At 44.4% G+C, this 16,190-nt stretch overlaps 1 protein-coding gene and 1 pseudogene across 2 annotated transcripts; both read right to left on the minus strand.

Moving 5' to 3' along the window:
- Nucleotides 1–1,228: 1,228 nt before the first annotated feature.
- Nucleotides 1,229–9,215, minus strand: LOC104556064 (uncharacterized; annotated as a pseudogene).
- Nucleotides 9,216–10,016: 801 nt separating this feature from the next.
- Nucleotides 10,017–16,093, minus strand: LOC104556061 (triggering receptor expressed on myeloid cells 2). 2 transcript variants are annotated; one of them, XM_010199760.2, is made up of 4 exons: nucleotides 15,903–16,093; nucleotides 12,728–13,072; nucleotides 12,302–12,356; nucleotides 10,017–11,542 (listed from the first exon to the last, which is right to left on the minus strand). In XM_010199760.2, the coding sequence occupies exons 1-4, from the start codon at nucleotides 16,084–16,086 to the stop codon at nucleotides 11,326–11,328; spliced, it is 801 nt and encodes a 266-aa protein (XP_010198062.2). In that variant the 5' UTR covers nucleotides 16,087–16,093; the 3' UTR covers nucleotides 10,017–11,325. The 2 variants fall into 2 exon arrangements, with proteins under 2 accessions (XP_010198062.2, XP_061869612.1); XM_062013628.1 differs by having other exon boundaries at nucleotides 12,302–12,359.
- Nucleotides 16,094–16,190: the final 97 nt, after the last annotated feature.

A 16,190-nucleotide genomic window follows, 5' to 3' on the forward strand; every position in this document is an offset into this window, starting at 1 on the left:
AAGTGGTTGTATGATACAGTACTGTGGAAACAGCCTGTATGTGTTTACAGTTTGCAAAGCTGTTTGGGTTTTAAAACCATAGAGAAAAGCAAAACATGTTCTGCCTTTTATTTTCCAGTGTTTTTGGGGTAAGCACTCTTTGAGAAGGGGATTCACTGAACTTCTCAGATGATTGTAGCTATAGATGCTTTGTTCTTGAAAGATCAGAGGCCAGAACTGCAGTTTAGGGGGTGTGGCTTTGCCCTCTGGTGCAAAAGAAACCCATTGCTAGCAGAGGTTGAAAGCACACATGAATGTCACTGGCTGGCATCAAACAGCAAAAAAAAAGGCAAGTTTTACCCCAAACACTACTCTGTTTCTTTCTTCAGCAGTGGATGCCTTTATAGTGCTTTCCAAATGAACCAACTGTGAGTGACATCTTTACACAAGCTGTAAAACAGCTTGGAAATAGTGGATGAGATGTGTTTAGCTACACTGGAGTGCTCCCAGAGCTCCAATGCAAAATGGATGTGTATTCCTAATGCCAGTTATAATGGGACATAACAATAACACTTATGTAAAGTGCCAAAATTAGGAGGAAGGTGTCCCCATATCCCCACAGAGAGAAGTTCCTCCAGCAGGCAGCTCAGAGCACCCAGATAGGTTTGCTGGTTGGAAATACCTCCTGAGGATGGCTCTTTTTCTCCTCTGAACGTACAGGACCTGGCCTGCTAACTCAGACTGTTCTGTGGTGCCAAGCCCCTGCAGGCTGGCAGTCAGTGTGAGCCCTGAGGAAAGTTGGCTTGGGTTTCTGTCACTGCCCTGCCAGCAGCTCTGCAACAATCACAAGAAGCAGAAATGCTGGAGGCACAGAGTACTGTGGTCTCTTCAGCAGAATCCCTAGGTATGATTTTACTGTATGATTGTTCTGGTCTTATCACAGAATCTCAAGGGCTGGAACGGACCACCAAAGCTCATCCAGTGCAACCCCCCTGCCAGAGCAGCACCACCTAGAGTAGGGCACAGAGGAACTCATCCAGCTGGGTTTGGGATGTCTCCAGAGGAGACTCCACAGCCCCTCTGGGCAGCCCCTGCCAGTGCTCCCTCACCTCAACAGGGAAGGGGCCCAGAACTGGACACAGCATTCCAGATGCAGTCTCATGAGGGCAGAGCAGAGGGGGAACAGCAGGTAACAGATGAAGGTGCCCAGCCATTAGTCATGTGGTTATTTATTTACTTTCTATGAGAGACGAAAACAGTTAACTGCTTTCCAAGTGAGCAAAGAAGAAACAAATAGTTATTTCAGCATGGGCAGCAGAGAATGTTTAGATTTGGAATGAGTTTTAACTAGATGTCCTGTAGGACAGAGATGTCTGGAGGCACTGGAGCAGAATGTATTGACTAATAGCCTCAGTCTCAGAAAAAACTCGTATCCTTTTACACTGACAAGTTCCTGGAACGCTGCAACTTTCTTTCCTGCTACCATCAAATGAAAGATAAACTGGGAGGACATTTGAGACATTAGCCAGAGACATGTCTACACCACTATTTAACAGCCAATATAGAACTAGGTCACTAACTAGCTGTCTCTGTCGGGCTTATCTGAAGATGTGACCAGGTTTGTAATATCCCAGATGTCCAGAGGCTGCTGAATGGTTGCATAGCTGAGCAGCACAGAAATAGATTGAATGGGCTGCTGATGCTTTCCAAACATGCCAATTTAAACTGGGACTTATCATTCTTCCTCCATTGTAGATGGTTCAGCTACTAGCAAATCATCATTTGCACAGAAGGACAATACCTGTAAGGTGTTGCAAATTCAGAAAGATTTGAGACTATTTCTTATGTCTTTATTTTAAATCAGGCAATTTTACATCTCGTGACAGAGGACTGATGCCATCCAGAGAGATAAGCTGTCCCTAGATACACCCTCCAATTCATCATAAGATGATAGATCATCTTCAGCTTTGTAGGCAGAAAGAAGTGTGTACCAGTAAGCCTCTCTATTAAGTCAGTTATTTCACTTCTATTACTTGAGGATCTGAAGCTCCCAGAACTTTCACTGTTTATGCCATTGCACCCAGATGAGGAATTTAGGCTTCCAAAGGTTTTAAGTGCTTTCAAAGAGGCTGAATAAAGAGTTGACTTTGTATGCTGAAGCCTATGAAGTTAACCATCTGTCTCTCCTGTTTGTGTATCATTTCATACCTTAATGGTCCCCACAGCAACACTTTTCACATCTCACTTTCCACACCAAAGCACAAAGGTGTCAGTCAGTAAATCCTTCCAAACTTGGTCAATGCAGGAATGATCAATTCCTGTGTGCAAGGACAGAAACTGGGAAGCTGGGGCACAAGTGATGAATGCAGCCATCAAGCCTGTTCAGGAAGCCAGAGTTTTATTTCTTTAGCTATCATGGTGGGTTTTTTCTAGCTTTATTTTCAGAGAATTAGCAACAGAGGAACAAAATCATCTCAGATGGAATGGGACAAAGCTTGCTATCATGTAGCCACGTCAAACCAGTCAACAGAAGTTCCTCTTTCTCTCCCCTTCTCAGACTTGTACAAGCACTCCCAGCCAGAGTGGTGTTTATATGACTCATGGGCATATTCTCTGCTCTTTCACATTCCTGTCCTCCCATGCCACTTCCCATACCTAGGCTGAAGTCTTCTTGCAATCTTAATACTAAAAGAATAAACCCATATTTGTGTCATATTCATGGAATCATCACAGAATCCCAGCATGATGGGGGTTGGAAGGGACCTTTAGAGATCATCTAGTCCAGCCCCCTGCCAAAGCAGGTCCCACCTAGATCAGGTCACAGATCCAGCATCCTCAGACCCAGAACTCCCAGAACTAAGATGAAAATCTCAGTCAGATAGATTTGAGGATTTGCCTGTAACCCCTAATGGATGTTTTGCACAGATCCTCACCGTAAGAGGAATCAGTAGTTTGATCAAAATATGCATCATTTATGATAAAGTGGATTTATGGTGCAGCCTGGGTGTGGCATGAATAACAACAAGCACCAAAGGCAAGGAAATACAAAGCTACTTCTTTGTAAAGCTCTATAAATAACTAACTTAGTGTGTAACTTCTACACCTGTGTGTTCAAGCTGAAGACATTCTCTACCATAACAGACAAGTGTTTCTCAACAAGACCCCTGGTTACTAAAACACATCAGGTGCATGAAACCACTTCTCTGTTTCAAATGAAGCAGATCCTTTACCATTTTGCTGAGTGGCAATAAGGAATGTTTTATAAATGAGTATGTAAGTGAGCTGTTGAGGAAAGTCTGAAAGGAAGCACCATATTGCCATATCTCACAGCCCTTTGTTGACTGTGGCACCCTTATCAGTGGCTACCAGAGAGGAGCAGTTTCCTGTATTTGGGTTTATAGTTGCCTGTCCTTTAACAACAAAGCAATTTGGTATCAAAGTATCATAGCTTTGCACTAGATTTGCTTACCAATAGCTGAACTGTGATGTGAGCTGTTAGGAAAGTGCAGCTCTTTTTTTTTCAGGGAAGGTTTGAGTATCCATTTGACTCATCCTTCCAGTTGCTTTGCCTCACACCCTGTACACATCTAGCTTCAGCAACTGGTTACAGAGGGATTGTTTCTAAGTGCAGTTCAGCAGCATTCTGTGAATAAACCCCAGGATTGCTTTGTTTAAATGGACTTTGTTTTCTCTTTTCGGTTGCAGAGTGTGGAGTTGTGGTTCTGAAGATCACAGTAGCATATTCCACAGGCCCTGAGGAAACTGAATTACCTGGTGGTTCTTGAACATGGAAGTAAACCTTCGGTGAAGGCTCTATGTTGACATATATAACATCTTGAGGCTTTGGCTGAGGTTGGTGCCTTATGACAGCATATATTGAATTATCATTCACTTCCCCTTCTGGCATTCTGTTTGCTTTGTTTCTTTCATCCTTCTGAAAAATGACAAGAATGAGAAGTTAAAAAGAAATTCAGCATTTGTTTTTGCTTCTGAATAATAGTGTGAGTTCATCTACAGCCACAGCTGGTTCTCCTCCTATCATGAAAATGGAGAAGAGAGAATGAGGACTCAGAGAAGTTCAGAACATTTCTCTCACACAAAACTCTGCTTCTGAGATTTAAGGGACTGGGTAGGATGGAGGAGCAACTGTTAACACACTCAGTATGTAGAGCCACTGCAACTAGCAAAGTTTTCCTTTGATGAGAACCTTTGGTGATGTTACTGGAGGCTCAAGGCCAGTTAATTGTCAAAACTATATATTTGCTCTTACATTTCTTTTTCTGAGAACTATAAACAAAAATATGCAGAGGAGTTATGGCTTACTCAAATAACCAAGCTAGGCTGTGTCTGCTTTGCAACAAGGTGTCAGGCAATCAACAAGGACAGCCATCTGGCTTTGGTCTGCTAGCTGGAGTGCATGGCACACATCCACTGTGGGATGCTGGACACTGCATGCTTTATAATGCCCATGAGTGAGGAACGTAGAGCCAGTGTCTCTGCAGGACAGAGATCAAACAAAGCACCAGGAGTGGGGGATTTCTGGTGATGTCTTACCTGCAGTGCTGCTTGTCTGACAGAAGGATGCCTGCCAAAGCCCAGCGTTTTTCCTGCTGTGAAGGACAGAATCTCTGAGTGTAAAACTACAACTTTAGCTTTTCCTTTTAAAAATGACTCCACCACCATCTTTACCCCATGATTTAACTGATATCTTGCATTTCATTCTCAGCTCAGTCTGGACAATGATTGCCATGAAGAGACATTCCTTACATTCTGGGTGGTGGGACAACAGAGTGCAGGGGCAGGAAAACTAGACAAGTGGATTAGGGAGCTTTACCTGCCCTTTTCCTTCTGATGTAAGTGCTGATGAGGAGTGTGCCAGCAGCAATCAGAGCAGCTGTTGGCAGGAAGGAACTCAGCACCATGAGAGCATAGAGAGTCCTGCAGGGAAAAGCATGATATCTCCATTACTATTTACAGCACCAGAGGTGACCAGGTTAATTTAGGAGGAGATTTTGTGTGTTTGAAAATGGTTTAGGGTTCCAGGACAAAAATTCAACTTGCAAATACTCCCCCTTCTATCCTTAAACAAGCATGGAACCATGAGGTCAATACTGATCTACAGCCACAGAGGATCTATCCCAACTGTATTTTCTTTGGCATTTGGCAAGCCTGGGGCATACTGAGTTTGAGTTCTCTTCCTGCAGTCATCTGCAGTGCTACCAGAGTTCAAAAGCATCTCTCATCAGGATGCAGTATGGTCTGTCTTTGATCAGGGTCATTAATAGGGTCACCTCTGATCAGGCCTGGGTATAAGTCTTGTCTGACATGCTGTGTTGTTTAGCTGGGATTGAGTTTAGGCTGCTCTGCTTGTAGAAAAGACAGAGACATTGTAGTATTTCATGGCCCCTAAATTTGTCCTTTTTTCAACCAGGTAGAAAGTAAGAACATAGTGAAACTGAGCATCTTCAGTAGAAGCCCCACCTGAAACTGAAAGGAACCTTCACAGTTTTTCGTGGGACTTGGGGAGCCTGAACCAAACTCTACTGGGGAGAAGGGGAAGCCTCTTTGTGTGTCTGTGTGCACATGCTCCAGTTGTTTGTTCCACCACTATTCAAATCCTGCAGTGCATCCGGAGTGTTACACTTGAGAGTCTGGTAGTCTTTGTTTTTTACCTCTGATCCTTATTGCTGTCATCTGTAGGGTTGGCAACATCCCCCCTCTCAGAGGGAAATGAAGTGGTATCTAAATCTTTGTCCTGATTCCAATTTTGCCCTTGAAAAACAAAGACAGACAAGTGATTTTCCCACATCAATCCATCTCTGGTGACTTTTTCTCATGCTAAAAAAATCCTGCTTTGCAAGTTTGGAGAGTGGTCCTGCCTGCCTGCCTGCTCAGCTATGAAATTGTGGTGTTGCACAGGAAAATTCATCTTGTGTTACTTACCAGTAAAAGAAAGTTAGGTTTGTGTTCTTGGATAATATCTATTATCAGTGTATCTAAATGAAAAGATCAATTGTAGGCCAAGCCAGAGAGCTACTAGTAAGTAGCCAGTAAGACAAGAACAGACACACTGTGATTCCAGTTTTCTTCCCTTTGGGTTGTGGTCCTCTGGTGTTTTTTTCCATTCTTGCAAAATAGTTGATACTTAATTGCATGATACTTTGGAAATCACAGAATCACAGAATGGAGGGGGTTGGAAATGACCTTTAAAGATCATCCAATCCAACCCCCTGCTAAAGCAAACCCCCTCACTCAGGTCACACAGGAACGTGTCCAGGTGGGGTTGGAAATCTCCTGAGAAGGAGCCTCCACACCAGAACTGGCCCCAGGACTCCAGATGAGGCCTCAGCAGATATGGCAGAGCAGAGGGGGAGCAGAACCTCCCTGGCCCTGCTGCCCACACTCTCTTGCTGCCCCCAGGCTGCCATTGGCCTTGCCCACGAGGCCACGTTGCTGCTCATGGGCAGTTTATTCTCACCCAGCACTGCCAGGTCTCTCTCCTGGAGCTGCTCCCCAGCAGGTCACCCCCAGCCTGTGCTGGTGATTATATCATGGGCAGAAGGACAAATGATATTTAGTTTTGGCTTTCCTTACAAGTTTGGGTGCTGTGACAAATCAAAGGGAGATAGTTCCAGCAGGGGACAAGTTTGGTGGAAGATACAAGTCAGCCATGAAACTTCAGACTGGTTTAGAGAACAATGGGAAAACTGAATTGCTTATTTGGCACTTGAAAGCTACTAGAAAGGAGGCATCTTAGAAAAAAAGATACATTATGTGATTCCCATACACAGGTTTTAGTCATGTCAGAAAAATATCAAAGCTTCCACTAAATATCTTCTTGTTTTCCCATGCTTTTAGTCAGTGAAGCCAAGCCAGACTCTCCCCCACCAGCTGGCTGCAATTTGTTTCTACCATTAGTATGTCTCAAAAATCTGTTTAAAAATAAGACATTCAGGAATGATCTGTGTCTCAGGAAATTTCCAAGCTCAGAAGAGAGCTCTTTAACATTGACCTGTAATCTTTCTTGTCAAGTGGTAAGAAATTGCTGACTTTTAGAAGATCATTAATTCTTTGATTAACTCACCCAAAACTTCCAGCTTGATCCTATTCAGTAGTTTGTTTCTCTCCTGGAAATGGCTCTCAAGATGATATTCTCCTGAATCATTAAGTTGGAGCTTTTTCAGCCACACTTTAATCATGTTCCATGAGAAGTCATTCATCATCTCAGTCCTTCCTACTTTAACGATACCTTGATCAGAATTACCTCTGATAACAGCTTGACATCTAATTCAGGACACCATTTTGCACCAAATAAAATGTTAGAAGTGTCCTGATGTTGCCTGTCACAGAATGGAGGGACAGGGAGTTCCCTTTTTTCTGCAAATAGCCTTACAAGTTCTAAAGAAAATGGAATGATGATGCATTAGAAGGGGAAGACAGAACAAACCAGTCTCCATGGCAGGGTACATCTCACCCAGCAAAGGAACAGAGCTGACACCAGCACAAGGAGAACTTGCAGACACTAAGGAGGTAACCAGCCCCAGTGTGAGCAGAGTGATCACTGGAGATGTAGTTCAGGTAGCAGATGGGAAATTTGGGTTACTGCTGCCCTTCCTGAACATGGGCTGAAGCAGGTTCTGGAGCTGTGATTGCTGTCAGATTTCCCAGCTGCTGGGACATGGAGCCACCTTAGCATACTTATGCCTTATACAGGTGGTGTTGCTCTATCTCATGCTTCTACACAAGTGATCAAAGCTTTTCTGTCTGAAAGGTTTTGACTGAAGCACTTTTAACAGAAAATGTTGTGCAAAAGCAAGTATTGTCTCTTGGCTTCCCTCAACTTATTGGAGATCTTTCTGTCCCAAGCCCATTTATTTTGGCTTAATCCAGTCCTACAAAAATCATTGATTTTGATGGTAATCCATAAAATAGTGATTTTCTTCTGTTTTTTTCCCCTTTCAGACTTTTTAATTCCACATGGCAATAATAATTTCCTGGCTACTTCTGCCACTAATCCATATCAGTACATCTTGTGCTTCTATGTTGAACTGTATAATAGAGTTTTACCCTCTTCTTGATAACCTCTGGTTGGATCTCTGTGCCTTTTGCTGTGAAACAAAAATGGAAATGACACATCACTCTTGATTTATATTGTCTGTCTCCCACTTGGTGCACTGCTGACCTCCCAGCTCAGCCCCAAGTGAAACCACCATCCCTATTCTCTGCAGCAGAATATTCTTCAGATCACCCCACACTGATATGTGTCAGAATTCTCCCTTCAAAGTGCTGTCAAGATCATAGAGAACCAAAGTCTATCAGGTCACTGAACGATGCAGTGCACAGTTAAGGTTAATCCTTTCTTTTAGAGGGCAATTCAAGGCTGGGACTGGACAAGACTTTGCTGACAGCTCTTTGCACCAAAATTTCTTCTCTTATAAATTCTTGTGCACATCACATAGCAGTTAGCTCTGGGGGACTTTCCCTGTGTGTGCAGAAACACTTGTGTGTCCCCTCCTGCCATACACAATACTTCTAAAGAAAGAAGAACATGATACTACAACCAGTCACAGCTTAGTGTGCAGCTTTTTCTTACATTATACCACTGGGACTCTCAGCTGAGCCTCTGAGAAGAGTAATTTAACTCTGCAGGTTTGCCCAAATAAACATCTATGCTTAGTTTTACTGCCACTGCTCTTTCAATTTTTATTCCTATTGTTCCCCTTTATGGACTCAGTATTTATTTGCAATAAGAAAGCAAACAGCAGCCAGCCTGTCTGTTACAATGCTTGACCCATGATGTACCAGGAGAGAGCAACAAACTCAGATTTTCCTGCCCACAAAGGTGGAAAAGGCATAAGCCAGGTGATTTCAGACTGAAACAGTGAGAGAGAAAGGTCTCAGAAGGGCAAAGATTGCCAAACAACCCACCATGAAGTTCAGTTTCTGGACAAAACAGAACACTACTATAAACAAAAATGAGCTTCCAAAAGCTTGTAGCATTAAAACAAGTGCATTTCAGGCTGAATGTTTCCTCCTCTCATGGACTTAAGGGAATCTCATTCTGTGCCTGGCTCTAGATGGCCTGAATGAGTGCTCAAGCAAGTCAAAGTGTGCAATGTATGCAACAGCACAGAGAGCAGTTCCTAGGAGCAATGAAGAGCCTTACCTGCTAGTGCCAACAAGAGCAGCAGAGCTGGAAACCCCCCCATCCTGAAGCAGAAAGTGTTTTGGGGCATAAAGGGAAAACTGTATCTCAGAGCTTCTTTATCACTGAGGAATTTCCTGTTGCAGAGGAAGCCAATTTGCTCTGTCACTTGCAGTCAGCTGCTGCCTAGAGTGATGATGCCAGTCTGGAATTGCTGAGAATATCTTTTAACCACAATCTTCACATTACTTTTTGGGTGGAAAGGCTGCATAATGGTTACTGGCTGCTTTTTCACTTTAAATATATTGTTGTCTAGGTAGCTATATTTAGCAATCAGGCTGTGTGGCTGGAAAAGAAAGGCATTTTTGGTCTCTAGTGCTCCCTTGACAGATTACAGAGCAGCTTTCAGTTGAATGTGTTCATCCTCATTGCTGCTTTGCACTTACATGTTAAGTTTTATATCCTTCCTTCTCAAAGGCCCTGTGTAGAGGTGAATAGCCATGACTGGGCCATCTCAGAGGCAGTGGATGGCCCTGCCTGAGGTCTCTCAACAAGCTACAGGTGTAGGGTGCAGATCTCCTGGTTAGAGCTGTGATCCCCTTAACTTAAAGCACATCTAGCTGGGCACCACAGTACCACTCAGGAATGCTGAGGCTTGGTTTGGGTCAGTACAGCTGCTGTGGTGGGTGTCTGTGCACGGACTAATTGACCAGATCTGGTTTGGGGCTGGTGGTTCTGCACAGTGCTAAATAGAGCTGACTGGATGTGCCAACCTACCCAGAGCATTCCTGCACATCATAGACACATTAGCATGTTTTAAGTGTTACCACTTCTTTGGGTGGTGTAGTGTGATCTGGTGTACTGTAGCTCTTTGTCATGAATCCACACTAGATCAAATAATCACTTTGATTTTATTTAGCTTTGCAGGCAGTGCAGGGAAAAGAGGTGTGAATGCCCTGGGGTTTGGGGTCTTCCTGAGAAAGCTAAAGGCAGCTTCACTTTGGGGAGTGATGAACCATGATCACATGTTGGTAACATCCCCTTGAGAAGGTAGAAAAAATACAGGGAGAAATACAAATACACAGAGAGTTCTTTCTCTTTTCTTGCAAAGTCATTGAGAAAGAAGGAAGCCATCTCAGAGTGGCATGTAGACTTCACAGCCCTTTCTGTTATGTTCTGCAGTTCCTTACAGCTTTCCATGGTGGCTGTTCACCAAGAATCCACACTGTCCAAGGTACCTTTTGGGATCTAGTCTTCATCACCTTGGGAAGTCTCTCACCTGCTTTTGCTCTGAGATGACATGAGTTGATGGGTCTCAGTTCAGACCCTGGTGGAATCATATTAGGGATGAGTATCTGGAATAACTGCCTGGTGCAGCTACTGGCAGTGACTGGAGATGATACCAGAGCATTGTGTTGCCAGAAGTGTTGTCAAAAGCTTCAGTCTTTAGCCAGGAGTCTCAGTTAAAAAGCTGCTTTCTAGAAAAATAATAACATTGGCTTTCAATGCAAACCATTTCACTCTGGTTATATGTCACACTTCTGGGGGAGCATCCCAGCGTTCTGTAGAGACACTCAGGACACCTTGGAGAAAGCTATTAGTTCTTTAACACTGATTTGCAATGAATCAGGAGGTTTCTTGGACATCTGAGGCAGAACTATGTCCTTCCATGTTACATTATGTGGATGTGTTTGTGAGTTTCTCAATGCATGGTCACTGAGATGTGTTACCTGAACTTCCCTTTACAGTCACTGGTGTATTGTAGGTTTATTTATAACAAAGCATTTGCCAGTAGCTGTATAGAGCAGCAAAGTTTTTTTCTGGACTCTCAATAAGCTGGGGAAAAAGTAAGCAGAGCTCTCTCACCTTTACCATGCATGGGGAAGCATCTCTGCACAGAGATAAGTGCTGAATCTCTTTGACAGAAAGGCTTCATGTTCCTTCTTTCCCTCTGGCCCTCAATCTCATCCTCTTCCATTAGGTTCAGGTGTTACAGGCAGCAGCTTTTCAGTTCAGATGTGTTGGAAAAAGTTGGTCAGTGCCAATGAGAAGAGATGGTAGATGGTGACATTCACTCTCTGGAGTGACAGGGTCGTTGATACCTATGTTTAGTAGGCAATCCTTTTCCTACAGCAGGTAGCAAAGCTTTGCCTGCAAATGCTTGGTGTTCATTTCTCTGTGGATTCCTTTTGGTTTTGGCTCTAAGCAGTGCTCTCCCAAGAGGGGCTGATTCCATAGTATGTAAGGTCATCAGTGAAAGGAAGGACCTGCTGCTCATTCCAGCTTGGGTTCCTCTGCTCTGTTTCTCTGTTCTTCCTGCAGTTGCCGATGATAAATACCAGCAGAGCCACCACAAACTTAGTAAGCAGGAATCCAGCAATGATATAGAAGACAGTGAAATCAGCATCAGGAGGGATGCTATGGGGAACCATAAATAAAACAATGAAGGGAATGACACAACCTTTAAAGAAACTCTTATTCCTGTCTGCACACAAGAGACCCTGGGAGGTTAGAACAACTGTAATAGGTTATCTCACAAATTGTGATCTGCAGGAGTTACTTTGCTTGGCACTGAAGCACTGCATTTTCTGGATTAGGATAAAGCTGCTGCTTAGAATCACAGAATCATGGAATGGTGGGGTTGGAAGGGACCTTTAGAGATCATCCAGCCCAACCCCTCTGCAGAAGCAGGGTCACCTAGATCAGGTTGCATAGGAACATGTCCAGGTGGGTCTTGCAGACCTCCAAGGAAGGAGCCTCCACAACCCCTCTGGGCAGCCTGTGCCAGGGCTCCCTCACCTCACAGGGAAAGAGTTTTTTCTTATGTTTAAGTGGAACTTTTTGTGTTCCAGCTTCATCCCATCATCCCTTGTCCTGTTGCTGGCTACTATAGAAAAGAGGGATGTCGCAACCTCCTGACACTCACCCTTTAGATATTTATAAAGGTTAATAAGATCTCCCCTCAATCTCCTCCAGACTAAACAGCCCCAGTTCCCTCAGCCTTTTCTTATTTCACTCATACGTCTCCTGTGGTTTAGAAACCACAGAGCAGCTCTAGGAATGGTCATAGAGAATATGCCTGTGGTGGCATTCCTCTCAGCTTCAAATGGGTTTGCTGATGCTAATCTGTCTTAGTCCTAGGAAGACCAGAGATCACAGCATGAGGACGTGGCTTACCTGGAGACACTCCCCACAGCACGAGGCTCCTCTGGCATTTGAGTCTCCGGGAAAGCTGCTGATAAAAACAGAACAGTTCAGTCTGAAGATGGTTCTGGGTGATATTCACTGGTGTTACCACCAGCTAGGCATAGAAAACTGAGATTGGGCACTGGGCTGTGTGTGGGAAGATGAATCACTGAATCATAGAGTCAGATCATTGAGTCCAACCACTAAATCTGGGGAGTGGTAAGGGGACGACATGGATTAGATCTCCTGTAAGAGTGAGGTCATGTTGCTATAAATCAGGAATTAAAACGAGGCAATGAAACAAAGTACTTCCTCAGAGTAAGGCAAAAGTAAATGTGAGGCCTTGGCACTTGCAGACACACATGAAATCTGAGTAGGAACTCAGGTACTCAAGAAACTCCGAGCCCCAGGACATACCTGTCAGCACTTCCACTTGCACCTTCTTTAAGGTGTTTGTTTCCCCTAGGTAGTCAGTTTTGCATTGGTACAACCCAGCATCTTGCTTCTTGAGATGCTTCATGGTCACTGTCAGGACCCCTTCATGGACATTGTCTCTGATGGAGGTGGTGCCATTGCTGTTCTTCAGGAACGGCAGCCAGAAGCGCCGGGCGCGCACCACGTATTGGCACCTGGTCTCATCCATCTGCCTGCACCAGCTCTTCTCCCTCCACCGCTGCTGCCGGGGGTTATAGGTGCAGTTGACAGAAATGGTGCCCCCCTCCATTCCATACACCACAGTGATGTTCTCTGCAGCACAGGATGCTAGGAGAAGAGGAAGAAGGATGAGCCAAGTCTCTTTCCTAACTGTCCCTTACCTCTCTGGTTATGCTAAATGTTGTGTGTAAAGGGTGGGTGTGAGGAGGCTGGAGCCAGGCTGTGCTCAGGGATGGCCAATGACAGGAAAAGGGGCAACAGAAGAGGTTCCAAAGAAACACAAGGAGGAATTTGTTCCCTGTTGAGGTGAGGGAGCACTGGCAGGGGCTGCCCAGAGGGGCTGTGGAGTCTCCTTCTCTGGAGACATCCCAAACCCAGCTGTGTGCCCTACTCTAGGTGGTGCTGCTGTGGCAGGGGGGTTTCATTGGATGAGCTTTAGAGGTCCCTTCTAACCCTTGAGATTCTTTGATTCTGTGATCTTTTACAGCTCTACTGATGACAGCTGTAGGGCTGTCACCTGCCTGCTGCCCCCCTGAAAGACACAGCGTGCTCACATTCAGTCGTGGTTCAACCTTTCTTCAAACATGTCTGTAATGATCCTTGTGACATGTGTTATCTGGCTCCTTCTGGGCAGCTCTTCTTGTCTGTGGGCCTGAGGGAAGGAGTAGGTATCAGCTTCATTACTATTTGCAGGTTTTCTGAAGCTCAGGAAATTCTGGTCCTTGCCTTCAGTTCTGGCCCTGTGCTGACTGCTCCAGATTGCAGCTCAGCCACATCACACTTTCTGTAATCATTGGGTTCCTGCCCAGAGAGGGAAAGCATTTTGTCAGCATGATTGGAGGATTAAATATAAACTTGCATGTTCCTCAGGTCCTGAGGAGCAATGGAACTGGGCATTCAGGTAGATTTGAGTTGGCATCAGGCAAGCTGTCTTGATCTTTAAAAGCTTTTTTTTACAAGGCAGCTCATAAAAACACAGCTTGACCCAATAATGACAAATTGGTTTTGTGGCACTCTCATTAGGCTGGTCTTGCTGTAACACCCCTGCCTTGCAACCTCCAACCTGCTTACTTGCATATAGCTGCAGCAAAGCAGTTTGCTTCAGGCATTGGCCTTCAGCTCAGCCCTTCCACATATGTTTATAGATGCAGATTTGGCTCTAGAGTACCCTCTGCTGCGGAAAAGCTCCTTTGTACTAAATGCCCATGAAATTCATGTCCATTTTAAAGCACTTTACACAGCCAGAGGGAAACAACACAACCCTGGGAAATGCCACCTACAAACAGCTAGCTCTTCAGCAGGTTACTTCTTAATCCCACTCCTAATTTCTTAGTCCAGGGTTGTAGCAGTTTGTTTCACCCAATCTTTTAATAGCCTACTGATTTTAATCATGTTGACAACTGCTCTTTGACCATGTGGCTTTTTTTTTTTGCAGTAGTTCCTTATTCCTAATTTTCCTTCCTCTTTGTGGTGGGGAAGGACAGAGGGAACAGTCAGAGCTATTAATACTTCCAGAGAGAAGTGCAGCGTGGTATTTGTGATGGAAAAACTCAGTGAAACCATGCAATGACAAAGCAGAAGTAAATGAAAAAATAGGCTCTTGTGAGGACTTTGTGCTGGCTGAGCCTCTTAATGACAGTTCTAAACATCATTTCAGCCACTCTAAATGAATTGTAAAATAAGAAATCTGAACATCTTTCAGCCCTGACCAGAAGAAAGCATAAAAATGGATCTGTTTGCTCCAAGTATCCAACACCTACAAGTCTTTATCTTGACATGTCTCTCCACTGAGTTGTTCCAGTCAAGGCTTACCTCACTGCATGTCCAGTCCAGTCCAGTCCTGGGCAATCTCTCTAAACATTTTAACCCCATTTCCTATATCTGTTGTGGCCCCTTCCTTGCTTCCAGTTCTGCACCTTCAGTTCCTGCAACAGCCTCAGGGTTTTGTTGTTTGATTTTGTTTTAGATAGAAACAGCATTGCAAAAAAAAGAATCCCTTGATCAGAATCATGGCATTTAAAGTTTTGCTGATGCTCTTGTGGAAAACTTTGTGTCATTACCTTTTCAACCAATTGTGCTGACAGATCACTTCTTGTTTGTGTTCCTCCTCCCTTGCTGTGTGCTGCTAAGGGAAATCTAGTGGACTTTTTTTCCAAACTCATTCATAGTTTTGGGATGGGTTTCTGTGCTCCCAAAGCCTGAATCTGTTGCCTTTCTGTGCAATGCTGTAAGTATCTGAGATCTCCCAAGTGTGGCTGGAGAGAGAAGGCTGCCAGCTGGGAGTGCCAGCTGGGTCCTCTGCCTCATTTCTCATTTCAGATAAACGTTGCTTTCCAAGCTGAAAATAGTCAAGTGCCCAAAATAACAGAGATGTCCCCTTCATTGAGTTTTAATTTCCTCCTCTTGAATCCTAGCTGCTGCAATTTACATTCAAAGCCCTACAAATCCAAACAGCTAGGATTTTGCAGTTAGGCACACAAGGCTTCTGGCAGCAGCATTTCCTGGTCTGACTCAAAAGCATCCCTATGAGAAAAGGATCACTACTGGCCCTTTGTTAAATGCAGGGGGAAAAGCAAACTCTGAGGAAGGAGTCTCTCATCCCTGCAGTATAACTGAGTGCAAGACATACTGCAGTGCTCAGGTTACCTGTGCTTGCATTGCACTGGACTTTGCAGTGCAAAGACAGGCAGGAAGACTCCATATCCATAGCAAATGATTGTATTGGTCTTCCAAAGAACTGCAGGCTACACTGAATATACCCTTGTGTCTGGAAAAAGCCTCTGTGTTTCAAGACCTGTGCAGTCTTTTCCTGTAGCTTTATCAGTAATTTCATACAAGGTGCAGGCAGAGACTGAGTTTTGCACCAAACCTTTACCCTTTGCCCCAAACCTTTACCCTATCTGTTAGCTGAAACCGAAGGCCAAGTGCGCGTTCTTACCTGACCAAAAGACCAAGAAGAGGTGCATGAACTTCTCCATGTCAGTCAAGCAGCAAAAAGGACAAGAGAGGAGTCTGGAGAAGAGTGAAAAAGGCTCTTGCACAAGGGCAGCTTGCTTTTCCCCCCCTCTTTGCTCTGCTGGAAGGAATGAGCAGAGGAACTGGGCATCTTTTTCCTCCTGCATATTGAGCAATTCACCAGGGACGGGCATTTCTCTCATGGGCTGAAAATTCAGGCATCAGCATTGCTCACTCACAGCCACAGTTTAGTCTAGACAGCCTGAAAGGG

The sequence above is a fragment of the Colius striatus genome, chromosome 22 (genome assembly GCF_028858725.1).
Source record: "Colius striatus isolate bColStr4 chromosome 22, bColStr4.1.hap1, whole genome shotgun sequence".
Lineage (NCBI taxonomy): Eukaryota > Metazoa > Chordata > Aves > Coliiformes > Coliidae > Colius > Colius striatus.